This window comes from Mya arenaria, chromosome 17 (genome assembly GCF_026914265.1).
Source record: "Mya arenaria isolate MELC-2E11 chromosome 17, ASM2691426v1".
Classification (NCBI taxonomy): domain Eukaryota; kingdom Metazoa; phylum Mollusca; class Bivalvia; order Myida; family Myidae; genus Mya; species Mya arenaria.
Genome location: NC_069138.1, coordinates 54,623,973 through 54,649,278, shown reverse-complemented (window position 1 = coordinate 54,649,278; position 25,306 = coordinate 54,623,973). Strand labels below are relative to the sequence as shown.

At 33.3% G+C, this 25,306-nt stretch overlaps 2 protein-coding genes across 3 annotated transcripts in view; both read left to right on the top strand.

The window, feature by feature from the left end:
* The window catches only part of LOC128222748 (uncharacterized), a 44,043-nt gene extending 22,429 nt beyond the window's left edge, over nt 1-21,614 (top strand). Inside the window, exons 3-18 of one of the 2 annotated variants that reach the window (XM_052931859.1) lie at nt 13,619-13,713; nt 13,919-14,080; nt 14,690-14,854; nt 15,053-15,257; nt 15,523-15,698; nt 16,094-16,258; nt 16,619-16,852; nt 17,217-17,393; nt 17,662-17,874; nt 18,323-18,592; nt 18,834-19,013; nt 19,301-19,456; nt 20,236-20,277; nt 20,447-20,525; nt 20,726-20,803; nt 21,306-21,614. In XM_052931859.1, the coding sequence (XP_052787819.1) occupies nt 13,619-13,713; nt 13,919-14,080; nt 14,690-14,854; nt 15,053-15,257; nt 15,523-15,698; nt 16,094-16,258; nt 16,619-16,852; nt 17,217-17,393; nt 17,662-17,874; nt 18,323-18,592; nt 18,834-19,013; nt 19,301-19,456; nt 20,236-20,277; nt 20,447-20,525; nt 20,726-20,803; nt 21,306-21,387 (2,479 nt within the window). In that variant the 3' untranslated portion in view covers nt 21,388-21,614. Of the gene's footprint in view, nt 1-13,618; nt 13,714-13,918; nt 14,081-14,689; nt 14,855-15,052; nt 15,258-15,522; nt 15,699-16,093; nt 16,259-16,618; nt 16,853-17,216; nt 17,394-17,661; nt 17,875-18,322; nt 18,593-18,833; nt 19,014-19,300; nt 19,457-20,235; nt 20,278-20,446; nt 20,526-20,725; nt 20,804-21,305 lie in introns of those variants that run through there. The other variant, XR_008259216.1, reaches the window with a different exon arrangement.
* LOC128222749 (uncharacterized) lies at nt 4,242-10,639 on the top strand. The gene is made up of 7 exons (XM_052931860.1): nt 4,242-4,479; nt 5,137-5,211; nt 5,416-5,518; nt 5,881-5,979; nt 7,264-7,338; nt 9,155-9,199; nt 9,439-10,639. Exons 3-7 carry the CDS (start codon nt 5,507-5,509, stop codon nt 9,547-9,549), a joined length of 342 nt encoding a protein of 113 aa, XP_052787820.1. The 5' UTR covers nt 4,242-4,479; nt 5,137-5,211; nt 5,416-5,506; the 3' UTR covers nt 9,550-10,639.
* Nucleotides 21,615-25,306: the final 3,692 nt, after the last annotated feature.

Genomic DNA, 25,306 nt, shown 5'->3' with positions numbered 1-25,306 from the left:
ATGAGAGAGACTACGAACGCTATTTTAGTATTTTGAAGTATATTTGCATCAATATTTAATTTTAATGAAATTGATAAAAATATGTTTTACTTGGAATATTGATGATTATTTTGATTTATTTAATTTAAACACGATTAGCTCAACTCTCATGAGTTATACACAAATACACCTTTTCGAAGACGTCATCATATCAGAAAGTTTAAATGGTTTACGGTTAAACAGACATTGTTACCCTTAAAGAATTCTTTATATTTCACACAAGTTAACTACACCATGATATAAATTGGTAAAACATTTCTAAAACGAGGCACTCAATGCACCATAATCAGTTGGCTTTGACACAAAGCCCCTGGGACGTAGATGGCTATTAAATTTTGGCATTAACTATCCAGCCACCAGAGTGCTAGATCTTAAATTACCTCAATGCCATGCTTATCAAACTGATCACAAGAATTAGTTATACATCATTATGCTGAACAAACTTGCCTCGCGTCAGTGTCAGTGGCTAGCAGGGGAAAGTCTTATTTTGCATACGCACTGCCCTCTCCATTCCTAAGTTCACTGAGCAAGCGCATGCATGTAAAATGGAATTTTCAATGAAGTGGAGTATTGATGGTCATATCTTCCAAACTAAAGAACAAAAATTCAATGGAAGAGTAATCAAGCATGTTCATTGTGGCAGCTTTGGTTGCATTAAGGTAAATACTACTATATTTTTGTTTATTTGTAAAAACGATATGATTCTTATCGTGTTATTGCCGCCTTTAACCCTTTGTAAAAGCGGATGCACAGTTTTAAAACAGTTTCTGCCTTCATGAAACAGTGTAAAAAAATACCTTTGTCAAACAATTTTCGCTAAGTTCCACATTTGCATTCCTTACACATTTTACTAATTTAAAACATATAATTTATGTTTGGCTTTTCAAACAACATTAGTTTTTATTATCATCTTTCTATCAACAAATTGCAATGATATAATTAAACATTTATCAAGTATTATATGAGTTGATATGAGCAATTTGCAATTAAGTTTTGCCACGCATATTTTCCTAGCAAAGTTTATAAACGCCTTTTTAAAAATGATAATTATAATAATAATATCATATAAAACTTTCCACAAGCACTAGTTGTGATGATTATATTTATCTTGTTTAAAATAAATATCTTTCACAATTTTCCACAAAACAGGTTTCCTTTGAAGATGATGAAAGCATTCAATGCAAGTTAGAACAGTTTATTTCCGGTACGAAGCCAGGATTCAGGCAAAGCAGATCCCTGTTCTTGACATGGTTAGATTTCCAGGTAAAATTGTTCAATGTATGCTCACTTCGCCCATTCTTAATAACTTATAACTTACTTCAGGTCATCTAACTATTTATTAGTAAAACATTTTTATAGTAAAAGTAACCTAAGCCTAAATCCCAGGTGCATTACGACACAAGGTGGTTTACATTTCTGTTACGCTTTGTGACTCTGGCTTATATAATAGCCGTCTCCCCGGCAATCTGTCCATTTCGATTTTTGTGTGAGGGAAATTACAAAATTTTGAGCGACTCAATAAAACTTCATATATTATTTGATTACGAACAATGAGAGAGACTACGAACGCTATTTTAGTATTTTGAAGTATATTTGCATCAATATTTAATTTTAATGAAATTGATAAAAATATGTTTTACTTGGAATATTGATGATTATTTTGATTTATTTAATTTAAACACGATTAGCTCAACTCTCATGAGTTATACACAAATACACCTTTTCGAAGACGTCATCATATCAGAAAGTTTAAATGGTTTACGGTTAAACAGACATTGTTACCCTTAAAGAATTCTTTATATTTCACACAAGTTAACTACACCATGATATAAATTGGTAAAACATTTCTAAAACGAGGCACTCAATGCACCATAATCAGTTGGCTTTGACACAAAGCCCCTGGGACGTAGATGGCTATTAAATTTTGGCATTAACTATCCAGCCACCAGAGTGCTAGATCTTAAATTACCTCAATGCCATGCTTATCAAACTGATCACAAGAATTAGTTATACATCATTATGCTGAACAAACTTGCCTCGCGTCAGTGTCAGTGGCTAGCAGGGGAAAGTCTTATTTTGCATACGCACTGCCCTCTCCATTCCTAAGTTCACTGAGCAAGCGCATGCATGTAAAATGGAATTTTCAATGAAGTGGAGTATTGATGGTCATATCTTCCAAACTAAAGAACAAAAATTCAATGGAAGAGTAATCAAGCATGTTCATTGTGGCAGCTTTGGTTGCATTAAGGTAAATACTACTATATTTTTGTTTATTTGTAAAAACGATATGATTCTTATCGTGTTATTGCCGCCTTTAACCCTTTGTAAAAGCGGATGCACAGTTTTAAAACAGTTTCTGCCTTCATGAAACAGTGTAAAAAAATACCTTTGTCAAACAATTTTCGCTAAGTTCCACATTTGCATTCCTTACACATTTTACTAATTTAAAACATATAATTTATGTTTGGCTTTTCAAACAACATTAGTTTTATTATCATCTTTCTATCAACAAATTGCAATGATATAATTAAACATTTATCAAGTATTATATGAGTTGATATGAGCAATTTGCAATTAAGTTTTGCCACGCATATTTTCCTAGCAAAGTTTATAAACGCCTTTTTAAAAATGATAATTATAATAATAATATCATATAAAACTTTCCACAAGCACTAGTTGTGATGATTATATTTATCTTGTTTAAAATAAATATCTTTCACAATTTTCCACAAAACAGGTTTCCTTTGAAGATGATGAAAGCATTCAATGCAAGTTAGAACAGTTTATTTCCGGTACGAAGCCAGGATTCAGGCAAAGCAGATCCCTGTTCTTGACATGGTTAGATTTCCAGGTAAAATTGTTCAATGTATGCTCACTTCGCCCATTCTTAATAACTTATAACTTACTTCAGGTCATCTAACTATTTATTAGTAAAACATTTTTATAGTAAAAGTAACCTAAGCCTAAATCCCAGGTGCATTACGACACAAGGTGGTTTACATTTCTGTTACGCTTTGTGACTCTGGCTTATATAATAGCCGTCTCCCCGGCAATCTGTCCATTTCGATTTTTGTGTGAGGGAAATTACAAAATTTTGAGCGACTCAATAAAACTTCATATATTATTTGATTACGAACAATGAGAGAGACTACGAACGCTATTTTAGTATTTTGAAGTATATTTGCATCAATATTTAATTTTAATGAAATTGATAAAAATATGTTTTACTTGGAATATTGATGATTATTTTGATTTATTTAATTTAAACACGATTAGCTCAACTCTCATGAGTTATACACAAATACACCTTTTCGAAGACGTCATCATATCAGAAAGTTTAAATGGTTTACGGTTAAACAGACATTGTTACCCTTAAAGAATTCTTTATATTTCACACAAGTTAACTACACCATGATATAAATTGGTAAAACATTTCTAAAACGAGGCACTCAATGCACCATAATCAGTTGGCTTTGACACAAAGCCCCTGGGACGTAGATGGCTATTAAATTTTGGCATTAACTATCCAGCCACCAGAGTGCTAGATCTTAAATTACCTCAATGCCATGCTTATCAAACTGATCACAAGAATTAGTTATACATCATTATGCTGAACAAACTTGCCTCGCGTCAGTGTCAGTGGCTAGCAGGGGAAAGTCTTATTTTGCATACGCACTGCCCTCTCCATTCCTAAGTTCACTGAGCAAGCGCATGCATGTAAAATGGAATTTTCAATGAAGTGGAGTATTGATGGTCATATCTTCCAAACTAAAGAACAAAAATTCAATGGAAGAGTAATCAAGCATGTTCATTGTGGCAGCTTTGGTTGCATTAAGGTAAATACTACTATATTTTTGTTTATTTGTAAAAACGATATGATTCTTATCGTGTTATTGCCGCCTTTAACCCTTTGTAAAAGCGGATGCACAGTTTTAAAACAGTTTCTGCCTTCATGAAACAGTGTAAAAAAATACCTTTGTCAAACAATTTTCGCTAAGTTCCACATTTGCATTCCTTACACATTTTACTAATTTAAAACATATAATTTATGTTTGGCTTTTCAAACAACATTAGTTTTTATTATCATCTTTCTATCAACAAATTGCAATGATATAATTAAACATTTATCAAGTATTATATGAGTTGATATGAGCAATTTGCAATTAAGTTTTGCTACGCATATTTTCCTAGCAAAGTTTATAAACGCCTTTTTAAAAATGATAATTATAATAATAATATCATATAAAACTTTCCACAAGCACTAGTTGTGATGATTATATTTATCTTGTTTAAAATAAATATCTTTCACAATTTTCCACAAAACAGGTTTCCTTTGAAGATGATGAAAGCATTCAATGCAAGTTAGAACAGTTTATTTCCGGTACGAAGCCAGGATTCAGGCAAAGCAGATCCCTGTTCTTGACATGGTTAGATTTCCAGGTAAAATTGTTCAATGTATGCTCACTTCGCCCATTCTTAATAACTTATAACTTACTTCAGGTCATCTAACTATTTATTAGTAAAACATTTTTATAGTAAAAGTAACCTAAGCCTAAATCCCAGGTGCATTACGACACAAGGTGGTTTACATTTCTGTTACGCTTTGTGACTCTGGCTTATATACTTATAAAAAAGTGACAGTTGCACTTTCCTAATCACGACGTTTTAAAGTGACACATGGAAGCCGGGCAAATACCAAATAATTCGTATATTTGTAATGCAGCATTTTTGGCAATATTTTTTTACATAATTGGACTTCCTGTTGTTGTTCTGTTTATTTAATTAGCGCAACTAGGTATCTTTTCTGAAGTTTTTTAACGTTATATTTGTCTAGTTGTTCTTTAGTCATCACTATTTCAATTTATTTAAATATTTCATGATATTTCATGATTTTGAAATGGATCGTCTGTAGCGTTTGCTATGAATCCATGTCAAACATCCATTTCTTTGTATTTAGATGTATAAAACTAAATTAATTTCCGTGGTTTGAGGATTGTTAAATGGTGTTACAAGGAATGATAATATTTTAGGCACACCTGTGAACAATCTCTTTGCCCAGATTATCACTACGAGTTGCCATACTTTGTTGTATTTCAGGGATGCGAGATGCAACATATCGAAAACAATCACCTCGAAAAGAAGTGCATCGCTAAAACGCGGCAAATAAATGAGGTATAGTACCCGGATTGCCAATATAGTAATGTTTTAAATGTTTTTAATTTGCTGGGAAAATCACACACAATAAGTTGTAAATACAAATATAACGAGCAATTTCTTTTCACACGCGTGAAGACTACATGAGATAAATGTGAAATTCCATACATTATTATGTTGTTGAATAGTATAAGGGTTTAATTGTAATTGTTTATTTTTCAGTTACAAGGGGAAATTCAGAATTTGAAAGAAAAACTGGTAAATAAAGACAGGCAGATTGCAGATATGCAGATAATATGCCGTTAAATCTTAAATGCTTAAAATGGTAAACTATTTTGATTAATTTTTGACATGTCTTTTTATTGTATCGTAATATTTCCATTTCTGTAAAGAGACCTTGTCGGTGTTCAACTTTTAAAGTAGTGTAAATAAATAAGCATAGGCCCTCTATTTTGTAACAAGTATTTCATTATATATGAACAACCTTATAAAGAACATAAAAAAGGAAAGCACATATGCTTATCTATAAATATTATTCATAAAATGAACATGAATTCTCTGTGAATATACGCCTATACACATTTTCAGAGAGTATTATGTTTTGTACTATTTAAATGTTTATTAAATATTTCCTATGTCGATTTAGAAAAATATCGCAAATTTTGAGGCCATGAACATATATTTCAGGCAAACCAAAACAGAGTGTATGCAGAGAATGATAGTCTAATGCTCAGAGTGAAAATGGCAGAACAGATAGCAGCAAGGGCAAGGGCTTCCCTACCAAAGGTACTGTTTTTTACACGGAAACCAATTATATCCAATGAAGCTCGTTATTTCTCACGATTATTATGTATATGTGCATGTTTATAGCTTCAACTTAAATAACAAAGTCCACAGCCTCTAACCACATACATAAATGCCGCATCTGATCAACCTAGAAGTAAATGGGGTACCTATTATGACCATATTCCTTGCATTTGTTTTAGCTCGTCTGTTTAAGAAAGATGAGCTTACATCATAGCTTCATGGGGATATGTTGTTGTCTTTCGTTGAAAACGTGTTAAAGTTGATATATGTGTAGTAATCACACAAGTTACAGCTAAGATGATTGACAAGTATATTATAAATCATAGTAAACCAAAGGGTCAACATTCATAACTCATGTAGTTCTTATTAGCATTTTGGTAAAATATTGTCCCTTTTTGTCTTTTTTGAACCCACAAGCGAAGCTATTGTTTAATTAACAAGGATAACAGTTGCAGTCTAATGATCTTTGATATCTTCATGTCGCTTTTTTAAAATAATCAGTCCGTCAACCTATAAGACTGTCCATCGTTCATAACAGACTCTTTATGATGGCTATAACTATGTAATTTCATATTTTGACGATCTATTTTAAACAGTCTTTGGTAGATTAACTGAAAAATCTTCATTATATCTTCATTTCTTTTCATCAAACCTTCAGCACATGTGATAAGATGACAACCATATTTACAACATCAAAATGTGAAGGTTAAGTTAACACTTAAGATCTTTGACCGGATTAAGAAATTAATTGTAATGTAAAAGAAATGTATATTGATGAAATATGTCTGCTTGCTGTCTGAGCCTTGTAATTATATTTTCAAATTCCTGCAATGGGTGAAAATCCATATGGATTTCAACATTTGACGAGAAAATAAAAGTTTGATTTTATATTCACATCTTTTATTCAATATTAATTTTGTAAGAATAACTGAGTTTTGGAGCACTGCTTGTTTTTCATTAAAGAACAGCCAAATTCACCAATGCATCTTTATGTTCCTAAAGTTTATTTATGCAGAAGGATCATGTAAACAATATTTTGCTTTGAAATATTGATATAAAGACCATTGTGTATCTCGATTCTAGATTCTGTTCCCATTTTTTAACAACATATTACTACAACTGACATAAATTTATGGTAGAATGAGACAAATATTACAAAGATAGAACTCTTAGTATGTCTTTGTGACTATTGTTAGTGAAAAGAAGCTCTGTCTTTTTTCTTGACCCAAATAAATTTGTATATTTGTATTATACCATTTGCAGGAATCTCGGGTTGCTGCAAAGAAACAGCTTTTGCAGGAAACGGTTACACAAGCAAACAATGCCAGATTCGATCAGGTTTGTTTGTCTGAAGAAATACAACTTAAAACTAGGCTGAATTCATTTATTACATATGACTGATAATATTTGATAGACATACTTTTCTCCTACCTCAGATAAGTAGATCCAAAAATTTGGCCATGCAGGAAATTAGTATCTTGCCCTCGGGCAAAGATAAAACAAAGACCCGTATGAAATACAGTTGAACACTGTTATTCCGAACACCGTTTATCCGAATTGATTGCTATTTTTTTTTGGTCCCGATTTTACTCCTACTTTGTTTAACTAAATTTTTAATCTTTAATCCGAAATCGCTAGTCCGAATGAATCGCTATTCCCAAGTAAAAATTACGGGCCCGATTTGGTATTTCACACCTTTTTATCAATTCTTATTTCGAACCTTATCATGTCATAGTTTTTCACACCATACTTCAATTACACTAGGGCATGGGCTTGGGGTGACAATGGAGCACAATTAGCGCTTGTTAAAGAATGAAATTGAGCACGTGAATTTTACAATCATCGATGTAAAAAAATTAGCAATTCATTTTGGTGATGTGATGTGTATATAATTTCTGGTTAACACAACATGAATATCAATCGAAAATACGCATTGCTCACTTAACCCGCTACCGAATAATCCGTACTATGTTCCGAATGCATACATGTGCTGTCAATTTGTTTTAAACGTTTTATGTTTTAATAAAGAAGTAAAAAAAAAAACGAATTGTTTGTCATTTTGTACATAATAAATCAACAAATATTTTTGTATACGAAATATCACTCAAACCGAATGTATCATATTGGTAACGTGTAACCGAAATTGCAATCTTCACGACTTAGTATTTCACGTCATCTATTATTCGCGAATGCTGTCAATTTTATGAAAATTATTAATCCGAAATATCATTATATTATTTTTGGGTCCCTACGATATTCAATTAACGGTGTTCAACTGTATTTTTTTATTGTCATAAAGAGTTCCAGTAAAAATACATTTTTACCTAATTTTATTAAACTGAGATGGGAGAAAAAGCATATACCATAGCCGCCCGTATAAGAAAGGTTCGTCCCAACACTCGCTCAGGGTGTTCTGTGAAAAATCAGTAAACCTCGAGTAAACCTCGTTTCCACAAAACACCCGACGCACAGGTTGGTAATGAACCTATCTTACGCTCTCGGCCATGTAGGATACTAATAATAACGTTGATACGTAATCGAATTAGCTAAACACTTCCAACTGAAAAACAGAAATTGCCAACCGCAAAATTAAGTTAAAGTGTTTTATAGTTCAGTAGTTGTAAAGATTGTATGAAAATAATAATTGAATTTAAGAAAAACAACTTATACATGCTAAATTATTAATGTTTATTTTCCATGATTTCTTTACCAAAGATAACTGGCAAAATCTTATTTAATGTAACAATTATAACTGAGCATAATAAATGATTTTAGTAATGAACTGAAACTTTCCTACCAGTATTCAAATGAAAACTTGGCAAGTGGCATACATGCATTGCATATCACATTCATGTTGTATGCAAAATAATAACAATATGCAATATAATACTCAGTCATATTCATAAATTTGGCAACCCAAGAAATAGTGCAAAAAAAATTCATACATACTTAAGAGCAAAGTATACTTTTGCAATTGCTTTAGAGCCCCGGTCCTGTGGTTAGACCATATACTTTAAAATCACGCTGTTGCGGATTCGAATCCCGCCTCCGTCCAGCATATTTTTATTATGGTTTCCCCACCTCTGTTTGTTATATGCTTTTCATAAATTCAATCGTTATTTTAGTACAGAAGGATTCAAAAATATATTTTCAGACAGCAGAAACTGAAACTTTAGCCGAAATAGCAGAAAATATGACGGTATGTTCAAGTATAAATACAGAAATATAAAGCCATTTGTCTATTAAAGTATGAAACATTATATAACAAAGCCATTTGTCTATTAAAGTATAAGACATTATATAACAAATATACTGAACTTAAAATGATCATTAATTGGATTTTGGCTATAATGGCAATATGTAGTATACACTGTAATTTTAAGAATACACCACATCTATAAAATCTAGGAAATACTTATATGTTTGGTTCGTCTTCAGGTGGCAGTTGTGGAATATACAAACCAGAGTGTGTATATTGGAGAAATGGAGGGAAACATGATAACCTTTGCCCGTCGGCCAGTCGGAAAACTAACAGTTCTCTCAACGTAAAAAATAAACAGAGCGTGATTTTGAATCCCTTGGACAAAATGAAAATTAATCGTCGATATTTAATTGCAAAATTCGAAGGATGTAAGAAAGACAACGTAATACAATTATCGGAAATTCAGATTCAACTTATAAATCAGTCCGTAGCTTCGTATTGTTCCAAACAAGCTTCAGACATCTAAAACCTCATATATTTGGTATGATCATAAATATCAGATAACAGTTTGCCTGTACATATCTTTTAAACCTTGTTTTTGTATTTCAGTAAGCTTACATTGTGTTTTCATTTTGTAAATATTTGTACATTTTATGATTGAGTTATTTTTTATTTACTTTTGCTTTGCCTTAAAGCCTATTTTATTTTAGTAAGTTACAAATTCAAGTTTCATTTTGTGAACACAGAGAATCGGTCAATGGCGAAGTCGGGAATCTAGTCTTGGTCTCTCTCGAGAAACATTCCAGTATGCTAAGCTCTTACCCTACATAACTCATTATTCATGAAATATTACATTTATACCCTTTATTGTCACTTGATAACAGTTCGAAGGCCATCATGCTTTGGCTCATCTACTCTGTGTTTATTATAAAAAAAAATTCTATTTTTTTTCATAATTTGTTTGTATGAAATACCCCTTCTTTCAACAACATTTGTGTCCAACATAAGCTGACTCAGAGTCTGATATAGTGACATCCTTGTAGGAAATATAAATCAACTTTTAAATGTTTGCTATAGGTTGTTTAGCATATACTATAAAGTATTCCGATCAAGAAAATGTCTTGTAAATGGCGAGAACGAATGATAGAAGTATTATTATTTTCTTGAATAGATAACTTTAAGCAGATACTTTAGGTTTATTTTAATGATATGGAAAGAAACATAGAACAATAAAAAAGTATTGAACCTGCTCCATGTTTACTGATGGAACATTCACCAATTATGTTAATCATGTTCTCGATGACTTTTTTTTATTTAAGCATACTTTAAATGTACAGTTCATAACATACACTTAGTTGTTTGTCATTCACGTTGTGAATAAATTGTTTAAAACTGTATATGTGTTATAACCGAAAAATGTTCAATACTGCTATTCATTTAAATGCCCCAGTCTGAGAGGCAAATAGATTTCACTTGTCTGTCTGTTCGTCGGTTCATCCAGCTGTCACAAACATTTTGTCACACGTATCTCCGGCAGTAAATTAGCAAGAGTCGTAAAACCAGCATGTCTAGTTTTGCATCTTAAGTTCTATTTGTCTGTTGGCTGTTTGTATGTTTGTCAAATAATCATATTTGTATTCCCTTCATCTGGTAACATCCCCGAATTGTTTTGGTTATGTTACCAAACCTTTCAAGATTTAGTTGGTAATATTCCCAGAAATATATTTAACTCTGTCAATACATGTGAGCTGGTTAAGCTCTGCGATTATGTTAAAGAATCAGTATGTATTCGTAATGCTATTCCTAATAATTATTATTATTATTAATTTAGTTCATCCTCTGATACTGCTGCCTTTACGTCAACATATTTGTGTCTTTAACCATAGCACTAACCATGTACAAGCATTTGATATCAAAAACCTAAGTGTATGTGTTTAGACGATGTTCTGATGTATATGACTTAAAAACGTCTGTTCTGTTCTTTTCTGTGTTTTTTTTTTAAATCATAATATGCGAAAGTCCACACTTGTATTTAAAATAATTATTGTCAAATTGTAAAATTGCAAGAGACATAGCTGTAATACTGATATAACATTCTAGTAGTTTTAAACAACCAGGAATATGTAATCTATGTCGTTCTATCAATCAACACTTATTAGAGTCAAACGTCATGGTCATAACTCATATTCGCCATTAAAATGTTGTCGTATATACTTATTCCCTTCTAAGAGGACACATTTTATCTGCAAATATCTGTTATCATCTGAACACGATTGAACACTATGTCTACTATCCTCACACTTTGAATGGTCATAATCTTTAAACTGCCTTAAAGTCATCCAATGGCCATGACCAATCAGCTGTCATTTCAGTCCATGCGTATTTCGATTGTTCAAATAATCCTGACAACATGGCGCTCAGGGGGTGGTGGGGATTAATGTTTGACAAACATCTCTTGTTATAAAATGTTTATATTTTTATTGGAAATATTACCAAACATTTGCGAATATTGCATGTTTTAGAAATGTTTAAAACAATTTTAGTCATACTATAGATTATTCTGGGAATATTAAAAACCTGCTGAAAAACCTGCTGTTAATTTCAATACTATGCAATGAAGATATTGGTAATATTCCCAGAATAATTCATGTCCTACAGCAGCCCACGTGGAGCTTTTTCTTTTGGATTATTATATTTCAATTCATCTTTTGATATGCCCAAAAAAAGTTTTGGTAATGTTACCAAATATTTCAAGATAATATAATTGTATTCAGGATGAATTTGAGAACGATAACGGAAAATGTTCGTAATTCATTTTGGGAATATTACCAAATATTTGTGACTATTCCTAGTTTAAGAATGATATAGAAAATCTCTCGGCATAATATGGATTATTTTGGGAATGTTCTAAAAATGTTGAAAAGCCCCAGTTTTCAATACTATACTATGAACTATTTGGTCCTACAGAAACTATTTGTGGAGTTTTCAAAGGCTTTTTGTTGAATTAGTCTGTTTCAGTTCATCTGGTAATATTCTCAAATATTTTTGGTAATGTTACCAAATATCACGATCAAATTGGTAATATTCCCAGAAAACCTGGACATTTTATTCAGAATCCTAGCAGAAAAAGGTCATCATTTATTTTGGGAATATTACCAAATATTTGTGACTTTTCATAGTTGAAGAATATTTTTGAAAATCTCTCGGCATAATATCGATAGTTTTGGGAATGTTCCCAAAAATGTTAAAACCCCCACTATAACTTTAAATACTATACTTTGAAATGTTTGGTAATATTCCCGAAAGGTTTTGGTAATGTTACCAGAAATTTCAAGATTAACTTTGGTAATATTCCCAGAAAACCTGGACATTATTTCCAAGACGAATTTTAAAATGTTAGCCGAAAATGTTCATAATTCAGAAAAATTACCAAATATTTGTGACAACCCCTAGTTTTTATTATTTTTTAGAAAACCTCTCAACATACTATGGATACTTTTGGGAATATTACCAGAAATGTTGAATATTACCAGAAATTTTGAAAACCACACCATAACTCTTCAATACTATATTACAAAGTGTTTGGAAATATTTTCAAAAAGGTTTTGGTAATGCTACCAACTTTTCAATATCAAATTGGAAATATTCCCAGAAAACCTGAACATTATACTTAGAATCCTAGCAGAAAATGTTCATCACTTATTTTGGGAATATTACCAAATATTTGTGACTTTTCATAGTTGAAGAATATTTTAGAAAATCTCTCGGCATAGTATTGATCATTTTGGGAATGTTCCCACAAATGTTGAAACCCACACCACAACTTTCAATACTATACTACAAAGTGTTTGGAATTATTTTCAAAATGTTTTAGTAATGTTACCAAATTTTCAAGATCAAATTGGTAATATTCCCAGAAAACCTGGACATTATATTGAGATTCCTATCAGAAAATGTTCATCATTTTTTTGGGAATATTACCAAATATTTGTGAATTTTCATAGTTGAAGAATATTTTAGAAAATCTCTCGGCATAGTATGGATTATTTTGGGAATGTTCCCAAAAATGTTAAAACACCCACCACAACTTTCAATACTATTCTACAAAGTGTTTCGAAATATTATCAAAATGTTTTGGTAATGTTACCAACTTTTCAAGATCAAATTGGTAATATTCCCAGAAAACCTGGCATACTATGGATTCTTTTGGGAATATTACCAGAAATGTTGAAAACCACACTATAACTCTTCAATACCATACTATGAAGTGTTTGGTAATATTCCCAAAACTATTTCTTATCCTACAGAAATGCTTTGAGGACATTACAAAGGGTTTCTGTTGAATAAAAATGTTACCATGCTGAAAAGGGAAAGTTGCGTTTTCCCTTTTCATTTTGCGGTTTGTTTTAACATCAGTTCAGGTTCTCTCCTATTTGAAGGAAGGACGGTTTCCAATCCGGAATTATCATGTCCTTTGGGCTCATATAAGGACAACTTTACTCTTACATGTGGTGAGTGATTTTTGTTAATGTCCAAACGTTATTGTGTTTTGGTGATGACGTTTGCACTTCAACTATTCTTGTGAAACACTAGCTCAATGTTCAGCATTATAATTATGTCGACATAACACGTCTCTTCAACTCGTAATCGTTTTATCGTTATAAATGTCGGTATTATGCAACAGATAAGGATTTATTTCCTTTCTTTTAAATACAGTTGAATGTAGAAGAGGCAGATTCCACAAACCTGAAAACAACCGATGTGAAATCTGTCCTCGCGGCATGTTTCAGCCATTGCCAGGGCAAACTAAGTGTGATTATTGTCCTTTTAACAAAACAACAGAAAGGATGGGAGCTGTGCACTTTGACGAGTGTATTGGTATGTAATAATTTCAATTTTAATTAACCAAAAACATTATAATTACCAGGTGCCATTTATCAATTACTCTTGTACATGACTAATAAAAAAAAATGGTAAGTTATATATGTTTGTAAAATGCAATCCATTTAAGAGTAATTTAAACCCATTGACAAACAATCTCGACAAACCGTTAGGGTTTTCTGCAAACCTATTACAAAATGTATGTAGTTAAATAAACTGGTAATTGTGAATATCCAACAACATAAAATAAGCCAACCTTATTAGAACGATAGTTTTGAAAGGAAATGAGGGCCATGTCCCGGTTTCTATCAATAAATTAATTGTTTTGGGAAGTTGGCGATTGCCATGATGTTAAAACAAAATAACAACTCAAGGACAGGCCCAGTAACCTTCATTCAACGAAGACCCTGCTCAATTGGTTATTCGAACAAACCCATATCTATTAAATTTAACACTTATTATTAAAAGTTTGCATGATCACGTTTAATACATAAAACGAAAGCATAATTTTGTTGGCACTTCTCATACCAATATGGCACAACATATAAGACAAATGTACAACTTTAAGCAGGAAATCATTATCACACTCTGATTGACTCCTTCCAGATGCGTGTCCGCCGGGATATGTCTCAGCCAACGGGGTTCTTCCATGTTCTCCATGCGACACAGGCAACTTTGCGTCCACCTTTGGTTCTGTAGACTGTTCAGTCTGTCCTGGACCCACAACAACCAAACCTGGTGAAATAGCTAAGTCCGCTGATGATTGTTATGGTACTGATTTTGATATCATCCTTGAAATGTATAATGTTTATGTTAAATATGACTGTTCTACGATGGAACTGGTATTCAGCATTCGATTGTGATTGTTGCAAATGAATTGAAATGGAATGAAATAAAAATGATATACAAGTAAATATATAAACCAAATACTATTAATGACTTAGTTCATAATACTTATGTCTTCATTAGATTTCGACCTTCAATTTTCATCGGATTCCGTAAAGAGTGCTGTTGCGACAACCAAGCAAGAAGTTATGTTGGAATCAAATGTTTATCTCAGTTTCTGGTTAAAGTGTTCAGCATGCTACAATATATTTAAAATATATGGAGAATTTGATGAAACAATTGCCTTTCTCGGGCATGCAAATAACACTGTGGAACTGAACTGGAAAGGGTATGAATTTCTGTTCACTTATTTGCAATTGATTTATATATTCGTTACTTATAATCATACCAAAAATATCTGAAACGTAGATTGAGTTATTTTCATGTATAAACCTCTGTATTATGTTTTATTAGAAGACATGGTGTATAGAATGTCTTAGAACAGTTATATCATAAACGGACTAAGAAATACCCTGGGAAATAAGAAACATATTTTCAATACATGTCTTTATTGTACGATAATTACATTACTAAGTAAACATTCATTTATTTAGCTGTGTATTCACGGGACATATTGATGCGCTTGAATTCACAAAACGGTGGCAACACGTCGTGCTTCATTTGCAAGACGATAGTATGACACTTGTTTTAAACGGACACCCGATAATATCAGGGCAGAACTGCTCTACCACACACATGGCAGCTACAAATTTGACTCTTCACGTTGGAGGTAAACTCGATTAAGTTAACAATATACTTTTAATCCAAATCATTCAAAACTATCTGACCGAGATTAATATTAATTAAATGAATAAACCTTAAGTGTGTAAATGCCCTATAAAAATAATTACAAATACACAGAATATCCGGGCTACTATTTTTAACTTCTGTTTTTAAGATTTCTTGCATGATTATTTTGATATTTTGAAGTTTCAAGTTCCAATCAGGCTAATGTTATCTTAGAAGAGTAAATATATTCCTTTAAGAAATCGTACAATCTAAGTATCAGTGGATGGCAATGACAAGATAATCCAAACAGCTGAAAATGAATTCCTAATTTTAAAAAACAACTATTTTTATACATTTCTGATGTAGCTAGCTGTTCATATTTTCTTTGAATTCCAGGCGACGGTTTTAGTGGAAGATTGACTTCCTTTAACGTTTGGGACTACAAACCCATCAGCGACGATACCAGAAACTGCTTCTCGGAAAATGAAGGAAACATCTTTTCTTGGAAACAGTTTGCTGATGCAGAGGGCCATTTTGCTGTCTCGATTAGTCAGTGCGATGGTAATTGGTATTGTTGATTTTCTTATCGTTGTATCCTTTATTTAACCTAATAATTTAGATAATATGTACGAGTACTCGTTCATATTAGCGTTTTGCAACCACTATATACAAATTGAAGTTGAAAAGTGGTTTAAGACCCTAGAAGACTCCAGTTCCAGTGAATTCTTGTTTCACTGACCGTTCCAAGGCGGTTATTCCATCACTTAACGGTAAAGCAATTTTGATGGGTATGGCTTGTTTGTGGGTGTTTGTATTTGCGTATGTGGTGTCAATATGTTTGTGCTGAAACGCACAAATGTCGGGTTCTATATGAGAGAAACGCTTACCGGTATGCTTATGACTTTTCACGATTTATTACAGACTATGATAACTGCCAAAGTGCACCATGTTTGAATGGTGGAACCTGTTACGACAAGATCGAATCCTTTACATGTTCTTGTATGCAAGGTTTCGACGGAGTGAAATGCGAACAGAACATTGATGATTGCGATATGAATTCCTGCCAAAATGAAGCTACATGTGAAGACGGGATTGACACATACATATGCGATTGTGGTGTTCATTACACAGGCGAATTTTGTGAAATTTTCGTCGGTGAGTGTAAACATTTTGGTTTGAAAGCATTGTCTTTATAGGTAAAATGTATCTAAGTCGTCAGTGTCATAAAAGAACTGTTCGATATGTATTATGTTAATAAAACCGCGGCATTACTGCAGTTGTATTGAATGGTTAAGAACCTGATCAGACACACCTAAGTAATCAGAGTTTCCAATCTACCAAACTACGAGTTTAAACGACGAAAGTTGTAAAACGATAAAATAATAGTTTTAGGGGCTACTGACTACTCTTGCTATTACCAGCAAACATACGATGTTCTTGCAAATGATGTTTATATCAGATTGAACTAACATAAACATTTGCTTATCATAATTAGTATAAAATTCCTTACGTTCTACAGTGAATGGATCGTGGTCGGCTTGGGGTGACTGGGGAGAATGCTCAGTAACCTGCGGCAAGGGACAACGTTCGCGTTACCGTCAGTGCGACAATCCTGTGCCGGAAAATGGCGGATTTGACTGTGTCGGTGAAAATGAGAAGGTTGAGCCATGTGCTTTGCCAGATGATTGCATTTACGGTAAATTGTTTTGTTGTTATATGAACACAAGGATATGAGTATGTGCTTTCCCAGCAAACTGTAATAACGGTTACCAACCGGAAACAGTGATTATTTTCCAAAACTACGTTATCAAGAAATCCATGAATTTTACAATCTGTGCATCATAAATTTTGTACATTTTTGGTGCTCACAAGGTGAGTTATAACGCGCAAAAAAGAACGCTTGTACATGTCCGTAGATCGACCGGGATATTGCCAATATTCATTTCATATTTTCCTTACATCAGAGTGTAACGAGGACCCCGAAGATCCCGAGAATGGCGCCATAAATTGCTCATGGACAAGCAATGTCACCAAGGAGTGCTTCCCCTTTTGTCAGGATGGTTTCGCGTTTGATTCCGATGAATTCTTGGATCATATTGAGTGTGGACCTAACACAGGATTTACATGGAATATACGGAATGAAGATAACCCGAAGGCACAAATACCATCTTGTACAGGTACATTATGTTGATGTTATATCAACATTAACATAAAATATGCATGGTCATAAGTAAATCATACAAAAAGAACAAATAATTTCCGCCTTCTTGGTCCGTGTTCAGGTATATATAATTTCGCTGAAATCAGTAGCTAAACTGTATTGTCGCCAACCGCTAATGACATAAGCTATACTCGATCAAAAGGGCGGATTTCTTTATAGTGAATGTAAGCATACCCGCTTGGTTTGAACTCCCCGAGGCTCGAGGTATTTTCGCCGGTCCCTTGGAGTTCGAGCCAACGGGGTTCGACTGTATAATGACCAGCTTAAAAAAAAGTTTATACACGTTTATGTAGTTCCAACCAAACATATGTAAAACAATCTAATGATACTTCACTTCAATATTAGTTTTTGTTTATTATGTATAAAATAAACTCTATACATGATAAAAAGCATTTAAATTTCAGAGGCCAAACTTGCTGAAGATAACATAATGAGATATTCTGGTGAATATGAAATTGTAAATGGCTGGAGTAGCAGTGCCGACAACAGCAGCTTAAGACCTGCAGTGAAACTGAAAGTAGAGAGTCTCGTTGAGGAGTTAGATTGTGTGGTATCAGGAACTTGCAACGTCAAAGGTTTAGAAGTAGTATCAGAGGTGGATACGGCATCTATCAGAAAGAGGTCTTTGGCAGGCATGCTATTTGTATTAAGGCTTTCTTGTTCGCCAAATGCAGGTAACTATTTGTACATGTGTTGATATTTAATTTTAGTTGATTTAAATAAAAATCAAATGAAATGACACGACCTTTAAAAATAAGATTTTTTCAAGGATTTACCAAATGACTTTAGCACCAAACGGTCGTCAAACTAATCCTAAGGAATCTCGACCTTACAAGAAATCACAGACTATTTTAACACAAATGATCTTTGCAACAACTATTTTATTTACTGCACGTATAAACGTTTCTTTCTTAGAATTTCGGGAATGCTACGATATCTTAGAACAAGCTTATAACACTCTTCAAAATTACGTCAATCAGACGTTGTTTGCGGTCAACGTTAATGGAGTTACGTTAGACCTAGTACACAATGGAACATCTGTAGAAGGAGAAGTGAACTGCTCACCTGGCACTGTGCAGATTGATTACTTCTGTGGTAATTATTACAAATGAATTATCCATTTTATCAAACAATAACATGCTTTAAATTATTTTCTAGCTACAAAGGTTTAAAAGGAACAATCAGTTATTACTCATACAAATGAAATGGAGAGAGTTTTAATGGTTCAAAAATACCTGGCCCATGTCGGTCAGATGTGTTTTTTTGTCAGTACTTACCCTAAACTTAAATCTACTCACCACATATAACACAGACAAAGATTTTATTCTGAATATTGTCGGAGCAAGTTTTTTTTTAAATATTATAGTGTAAATCAATTTCAGTACCCTGTGGGTCAGGAAACTACCCCGATGATTTCTTCTGTGAGCGTTGTCCACGTGGAACGTACCAGGATGAGATTGGCCAGTTGGACTGTAAACCTTGTCCCGATGGCTGGACCACCGCTGGGATGCAAACTAGAAACATCTCACTTTGCAACGGTAAACCAAATATGCATTGTATCTGATAGGTAGTGAGGAGGTCAGAGGAGTTTAACACTCGCCAAGTGGAGTGTAATAGTCTTTCATATACAGTTTCACATGAAACTTTTAGGGGCACTAAACAAATAAACACTTAACTAGTTCAAGTGTTTGCCAATATCAAGTCGATATCATTGTTTCCGCGCATATGTGTACCTTTATATCTAATTAAGTAATGTTTAGTTTTTAGTTTTATTAACAAATACAATAGACAATATGTCCATGAGTATACATTTACAAATAGAGAATTATATGCATGTAAGTAATCAAATGGTCAAATAAATCACCAATGATCATATAAATAAATATTCATGTTTCATGTCATAATAGAGACACAATATAGCATTATGTACATGTATATGACAGCGAGAGATCATTGTGTACATGAAAAACACATATTATTCATAGTAATAATGGTATTGGTTTCTAACATAAAATGCCTTATGTATATACATAGCTAAATTTCTATTCACTTTAACATTGTCCGATTGCATTAACTCAACAAACTTTGGTACATTTGGTCTAGTCCAATAATATTTACTAATATAAGTTTTTCTTAAATCACTATACAATGAGCATTCTAAAATAAGATGAAATTCATCTTCTAATACATAACAACACAAACATTTTCTATCAATATATGGTATAATGTATCTGCTTGAGTATTCTTATTGTCTTTCGAAATAGTTTAATTTTCATTATACTTTGAGTTTACACTTATATCATTAACACTATTTTAGTGCCACTGGATAAGCCAACACACAGTGAACGTCCTGTTTTATGTAAGTACCTTTCTGGTTCTTTATCAAGATATAACGTAAAATACAAAGTGGGCTGCAATGGCCTAATCACTTAATTTTTACACAACCGTTTACAATTTTCCTTTTTGAATTACCATTAACGCTTGAAGCATGTGAGCCTTCGATTCATTTTATTATTTATTTATTTCAGATAGCTTCATAATTACTGGGTTGGTTGTGAGTGTGTTCTTAGTTTTTATTGGCGTTTGGTGTAATCGTAAATTGGTAAAGTAAGTACTTGTTACTAGTTTTTCTTTCTGTTAAAAATACGAGTCTAATCTGTATATAAACTATTATATATTATTTTTCTCTTGCTTTGGGCGATTTGGCTACCGTTTTAATTAGCGACCACATTGATTTGCAATCTCCCGTAGTTAAAATGTATGTTCATAGTGTGAGTCTGAAAATGCTTACTGATCATAATTTATAGAAGCAACGTGTATTGTGGAAGACGGCCAAAGAAAGTCAGCGCATATCCACGCAGACACGGCCATCCCCGAGAGATTGGGTATTGACTTTTCTTTTTTATTTGCAAGAGCCTAAATAATGATGTTCCGTGCATACACTTTATAGTTTGAACTATAATAAAGCTGATACCATTGACGAATTTATCACAGCACAGATCCATTAGTAATGTAAACGTGGTCAGTTTAGGTTCAGGTCCATCTGCACAGCTGCATATATATTAAAACATTATATATATTATGTAATTAAAACGTTGTAGATCGAGGAAAAAATCTTACAGTAGTAAACTTTAAAAATATAATGGATCAATACAATATAAAATAGTAAAAAAAAAAAAACAGCAAGCGTTCGGAAATAAAAGGCCTGGGTTTCAGCGACCCTCTGGTAGGAGTAAAAGACAACAGTTATGGTCTTTGCGGAAATAACAGTCCTGGGTTTAATGAGACTGTTTATTGGAAGTAGTATTAATGCAACACTTAATGTTTGAACCGGGAAATAGTGTGATATGTAAGACTTTTCACATGTTGTTTTATTTTATTTTTCAGGAATATCAAATATGCATGGGGTGAAATGCATCATGGCCAAAGTAATGCTGATGAAAATGACTTTGTTGAAAAATCAATATGAAGGTCTACCCGATAACAACTGACGTGGACAACGGCTTTCCACCTCCATATTCAAAATGACAATTTACAATTTCAGACGTGAATGTACAGTCCAGTCACAAACTTTCTTAAAGATGATTCAATAAATTTCCAGAAAGAAATCGCGATATGCTTTTTGGGGAAAAAAATGGAGACGTTTTATATAAACATTACAAAGTGCATATTTATAATAAAAAAGTCAATACTGTTTCACATTTTTGGTATTGTTTTTTATTAGTTTTGAATTATAAAAAACTATTTAAAACAAAGAGCTGAGTTTGAAAATCCGGTGCCCGTGGTCTTCGGGCATGAGTTGAAACTACAGTATGGATTGATTACGACCAAGTTCACTAGAGCATAGCAGCCTGTGTAACGAGAAAGATGTCAGTGTGTCGAGAAAATAAGTAATGGCCAAGTGTCTAGTAAAACGGCCATAACATGCTGTTATGTCACTATTTCTGTTCAAGCTAAATAAATGATATGTTCTGTTATGTTATGCAAAAGGCACGTATGATGGTCACCTTGATATATTAAATGACGTCCACGCATAGTTAGAAAGCATGGAATATATTTTTCTCCCACCTCAGATAAGTAGATCCAAAAAATTTAACCATGCTAGAAATTCTTGCCCACGGGCAAAGATAAAACGTCCAACTATAAAACAGTTTTCATGCCCCTTTCAAGAAAAAATGCTTCACTCTCCTCAGAACTATTTAAAGACCGAATTCACTATTAACGCATATCCATGACAAACACGAATTATCACATATCCATACGCATTTATTTTCACTTCGCACAAAAGAGCTCCAGCAAAAAATACATTTTTTCTTAATTTTGTTGGTGGGAGATAAGGCATCTTCCATAGCCGCTCGGTAAACCTCGTTTCCGCAAAACACCCTACGCTCGGGTCGGGATGAACCTATCTTACACTCTCGGCCATGGAAGATACTTATAATCTTAGTCAGATACCACTGAATAAATTTCCGGTATATCGATGTTCAATTCAATTTGCAATATAACACTCATTTTCTCACTTTCACCAAAACCATATACGGGGAGAAAGCTCCACTCGTGTACTAATCATTAAACAATGTTACCACTGTATATTCGGTGACCATATCAAAACAAACAATGCTGTGAAAATTTAAACAAGAACATAGTACATCTAGCATTTTCAATGATTTTGAAAACACAAACCATTGGGCTGCAAATTCTATAAAGATGGAAAGAAGCCAATGGTATGGCATGAAACAATGAGTAGGCACTTCCGTGTATAAAGTGCCCTCTAGATGGCGTATTCACAATGGTATGGCATGAAACAATGAGTAGGCACTTCCGAGTATAAAGTGCCATCTAGATGGCGTATTCACAATGGTATGGCATGAAACAATGAGTAGGCACTTCCGTGTATAACATGCCCTCTAGAAGGCGTATTCACAATGGTATGGCATGAAACAATGAGTAGGCACTTCCGTGTATAACATGCCCTCTAGATGGCGTATTCACAATGGTATGGCATGAAACAGTGAGTAGGCACTTCCGAGTATAAAGTGCCCTCTAGATGGCGTATTCACAATGGTATGGCATGAAACAGTGAGTAGGCACTTCCGTGTATAAAGTGCCCTCTAGATGGCGTATTCACAATGGTATGGCATGAAACAGTGAGTAGGCACTTCCGAGTATAAAGTGCCCTCTAGATGGCGTATTCACAATGGTATGGCATGAAACAGTGAGTAGGCACTTCCGAGTATAAAGTGCCCTCTATACCCTACATAACGTAAAAACGCCATTTTCTGAAGAATTCCTACATATACACATTTTAATGGCTAGATTTTTCTGATTTTTAAAACAATACAAGTAGTCTGTCCATGCGTTAACGTGATTGAAAAGTCACATATTCAAAAAGTAACATCAGAGTTTTAAAACTGAAATATTCTAAAATACTGAAATACTGATGGTTTTAATACACGGTGACTCAATTATAAGAAAATATGTGCAAAGGTTGGAAATAATCATTATGCAATGTAACTATACAAATGTTACATTTCTTTCAACGCAGATAGAACAGAATTTTATTTCACTACAAGCTTACAGCCTATGAGTTTTATATCCACGGTGGAGAACCCACATGACTTATGTGCACGGCAAAATGTAAATCTCGAGGTCTCGATTCAGGTAGTTTCTTAATAACTCGTCATTGAACGTTTGTCTCTGACAATGCGTTTTAACATATAGACACGGACACTGAGCTATTTTTCAATGAAAAGAGTGTTATTTTCGTAAAATACAGTCGTGTAGTTTAACAATATAATCGCAATGAATATATAAAAGGCTTTTAATTTGTCGTGATGTGTGTTCCACGTGACATACATGTACAGCCAGTATAGTGACATATAACTTTGTCAATTTTCTAAATTCCACAGAGGGTTACAATTGTTTATTTTGTTGCCGGGTCGTTGGACTCATCAGGGCGCAGACGGCGATGGTGGTTTGCTGCTCGCGCAAGATTGTCTGGTTTCGGGAGGATGATGTCATCGGGAGTCACCATATCCCGCATGACTCGCTCCACGGTGGCGGCGGCCGACTCGAACAGACGTTCCTTAGCCACTTCCTTAACCTGAATAATACAATAAGAGTTATTATTTTTATAAGTATTATCAATCATAAGTATCAATTATTATGAAATTATTTTTTTTTCACACGCACCTTCTTCGTCATCATCACTCTATTGGCTGCCCCCGGATCTGCTGGATGAATATGTCCACCCAGACCAGGTATGAACATGCCCATGTACTCCTTCACGGAGGCAGTACACTTCATCTTCTTGTTCCTGATGGCGCACCTCCAATACTGTCGGCCTCCGACCTTGACCCCTTTGGTATACCTAGAAAATGGTATATTCGTTAACATACTCGAATCTAGCGAATGATGAAATAATCACTTTATAACTTACTTTACGGGAACAAAATTATGGTTTTGAGTAACTTCTTTATTATCATTAGCACTGAGCATTCCTGATGTTTCACCTACCAAGCACCCTTAAACGCTTGAGAAACGCTACATGAAATTACAGCATCCTCTTAACTCACTATGCGTAATATGCAAACATGCAGATAACAATAAAGGAATTGTAAATGTCGCTATGGTGATATTACTTTACGGGAAAAAGCATGGCTTTTTTTAAATATTTTTATCATTTTGTTTTTAACTTGCCTGTTCCGCATTTTCGGTGGTTCCATCTACCACAGCTGTCGCAAGCGACAGCGTGTGACCTCGTAATGTTTACGTTGCATTCAAGGCATTAGGATACTGATCTGCCATAATGAAATGGTAGTCTGAATTGACTGACAAAAACAACATTGTCATGCATTATATACATCTTCGAATGGAATAGTTCACTCACATTACAAACTGTCAATCATTAGTGACCTCAGTTTACCAATCTAGGAACAAACACAAGCGCATTGCTAATTAATTAATGACTATGTTGTCACTTGATTGCAATTATAATTAAACAAGTTGCATCATTACTATTGGAACCAATGTTAAATTGTTTAAATGTTTAATTAATTTCAGATATTTAAAAGAAAATGGATACTATATGGAAATATATTATTATTATATAATTTGTCTTAAGCATACGTCATAACATACAATTATACTAAATATATTATCTTATAAAAGTAAAAATATATTATTATTATTATTAAATGCTGTTAAGCCGTTTGAGTGTGATGTATAACTTAAACCCAATATTTTTATATGTATTCAATATTTACATGTAGGTTATTATAACGTGTAAAACGTGTAATACAAAAGTAATTGTTGAAATTTGTGAAAATAGATCTGTGACTTTGATTATCCAGTGTGTTTTATATAAATGACTAGAGCTATCACTGAAT

Coding starts and splice junctions, on each gene's coding strand:
- LOC128222749 (XM_052931860.1), top strand. Junction 5,980..7,263: donor CAAGGGCTTCCCTACCAAAG/GTACTGTTTTTT, acceptor TACCATTTGCAG/GAATCTCGGGTTGCTGCAAA. Junction 7,339..9,154: donor ACAATGCCAGATTCGATCAG/GTTTGTTTGTCT, acceptor ATATATTTTCAG/ACAGCAGAAACTGAAACTTT.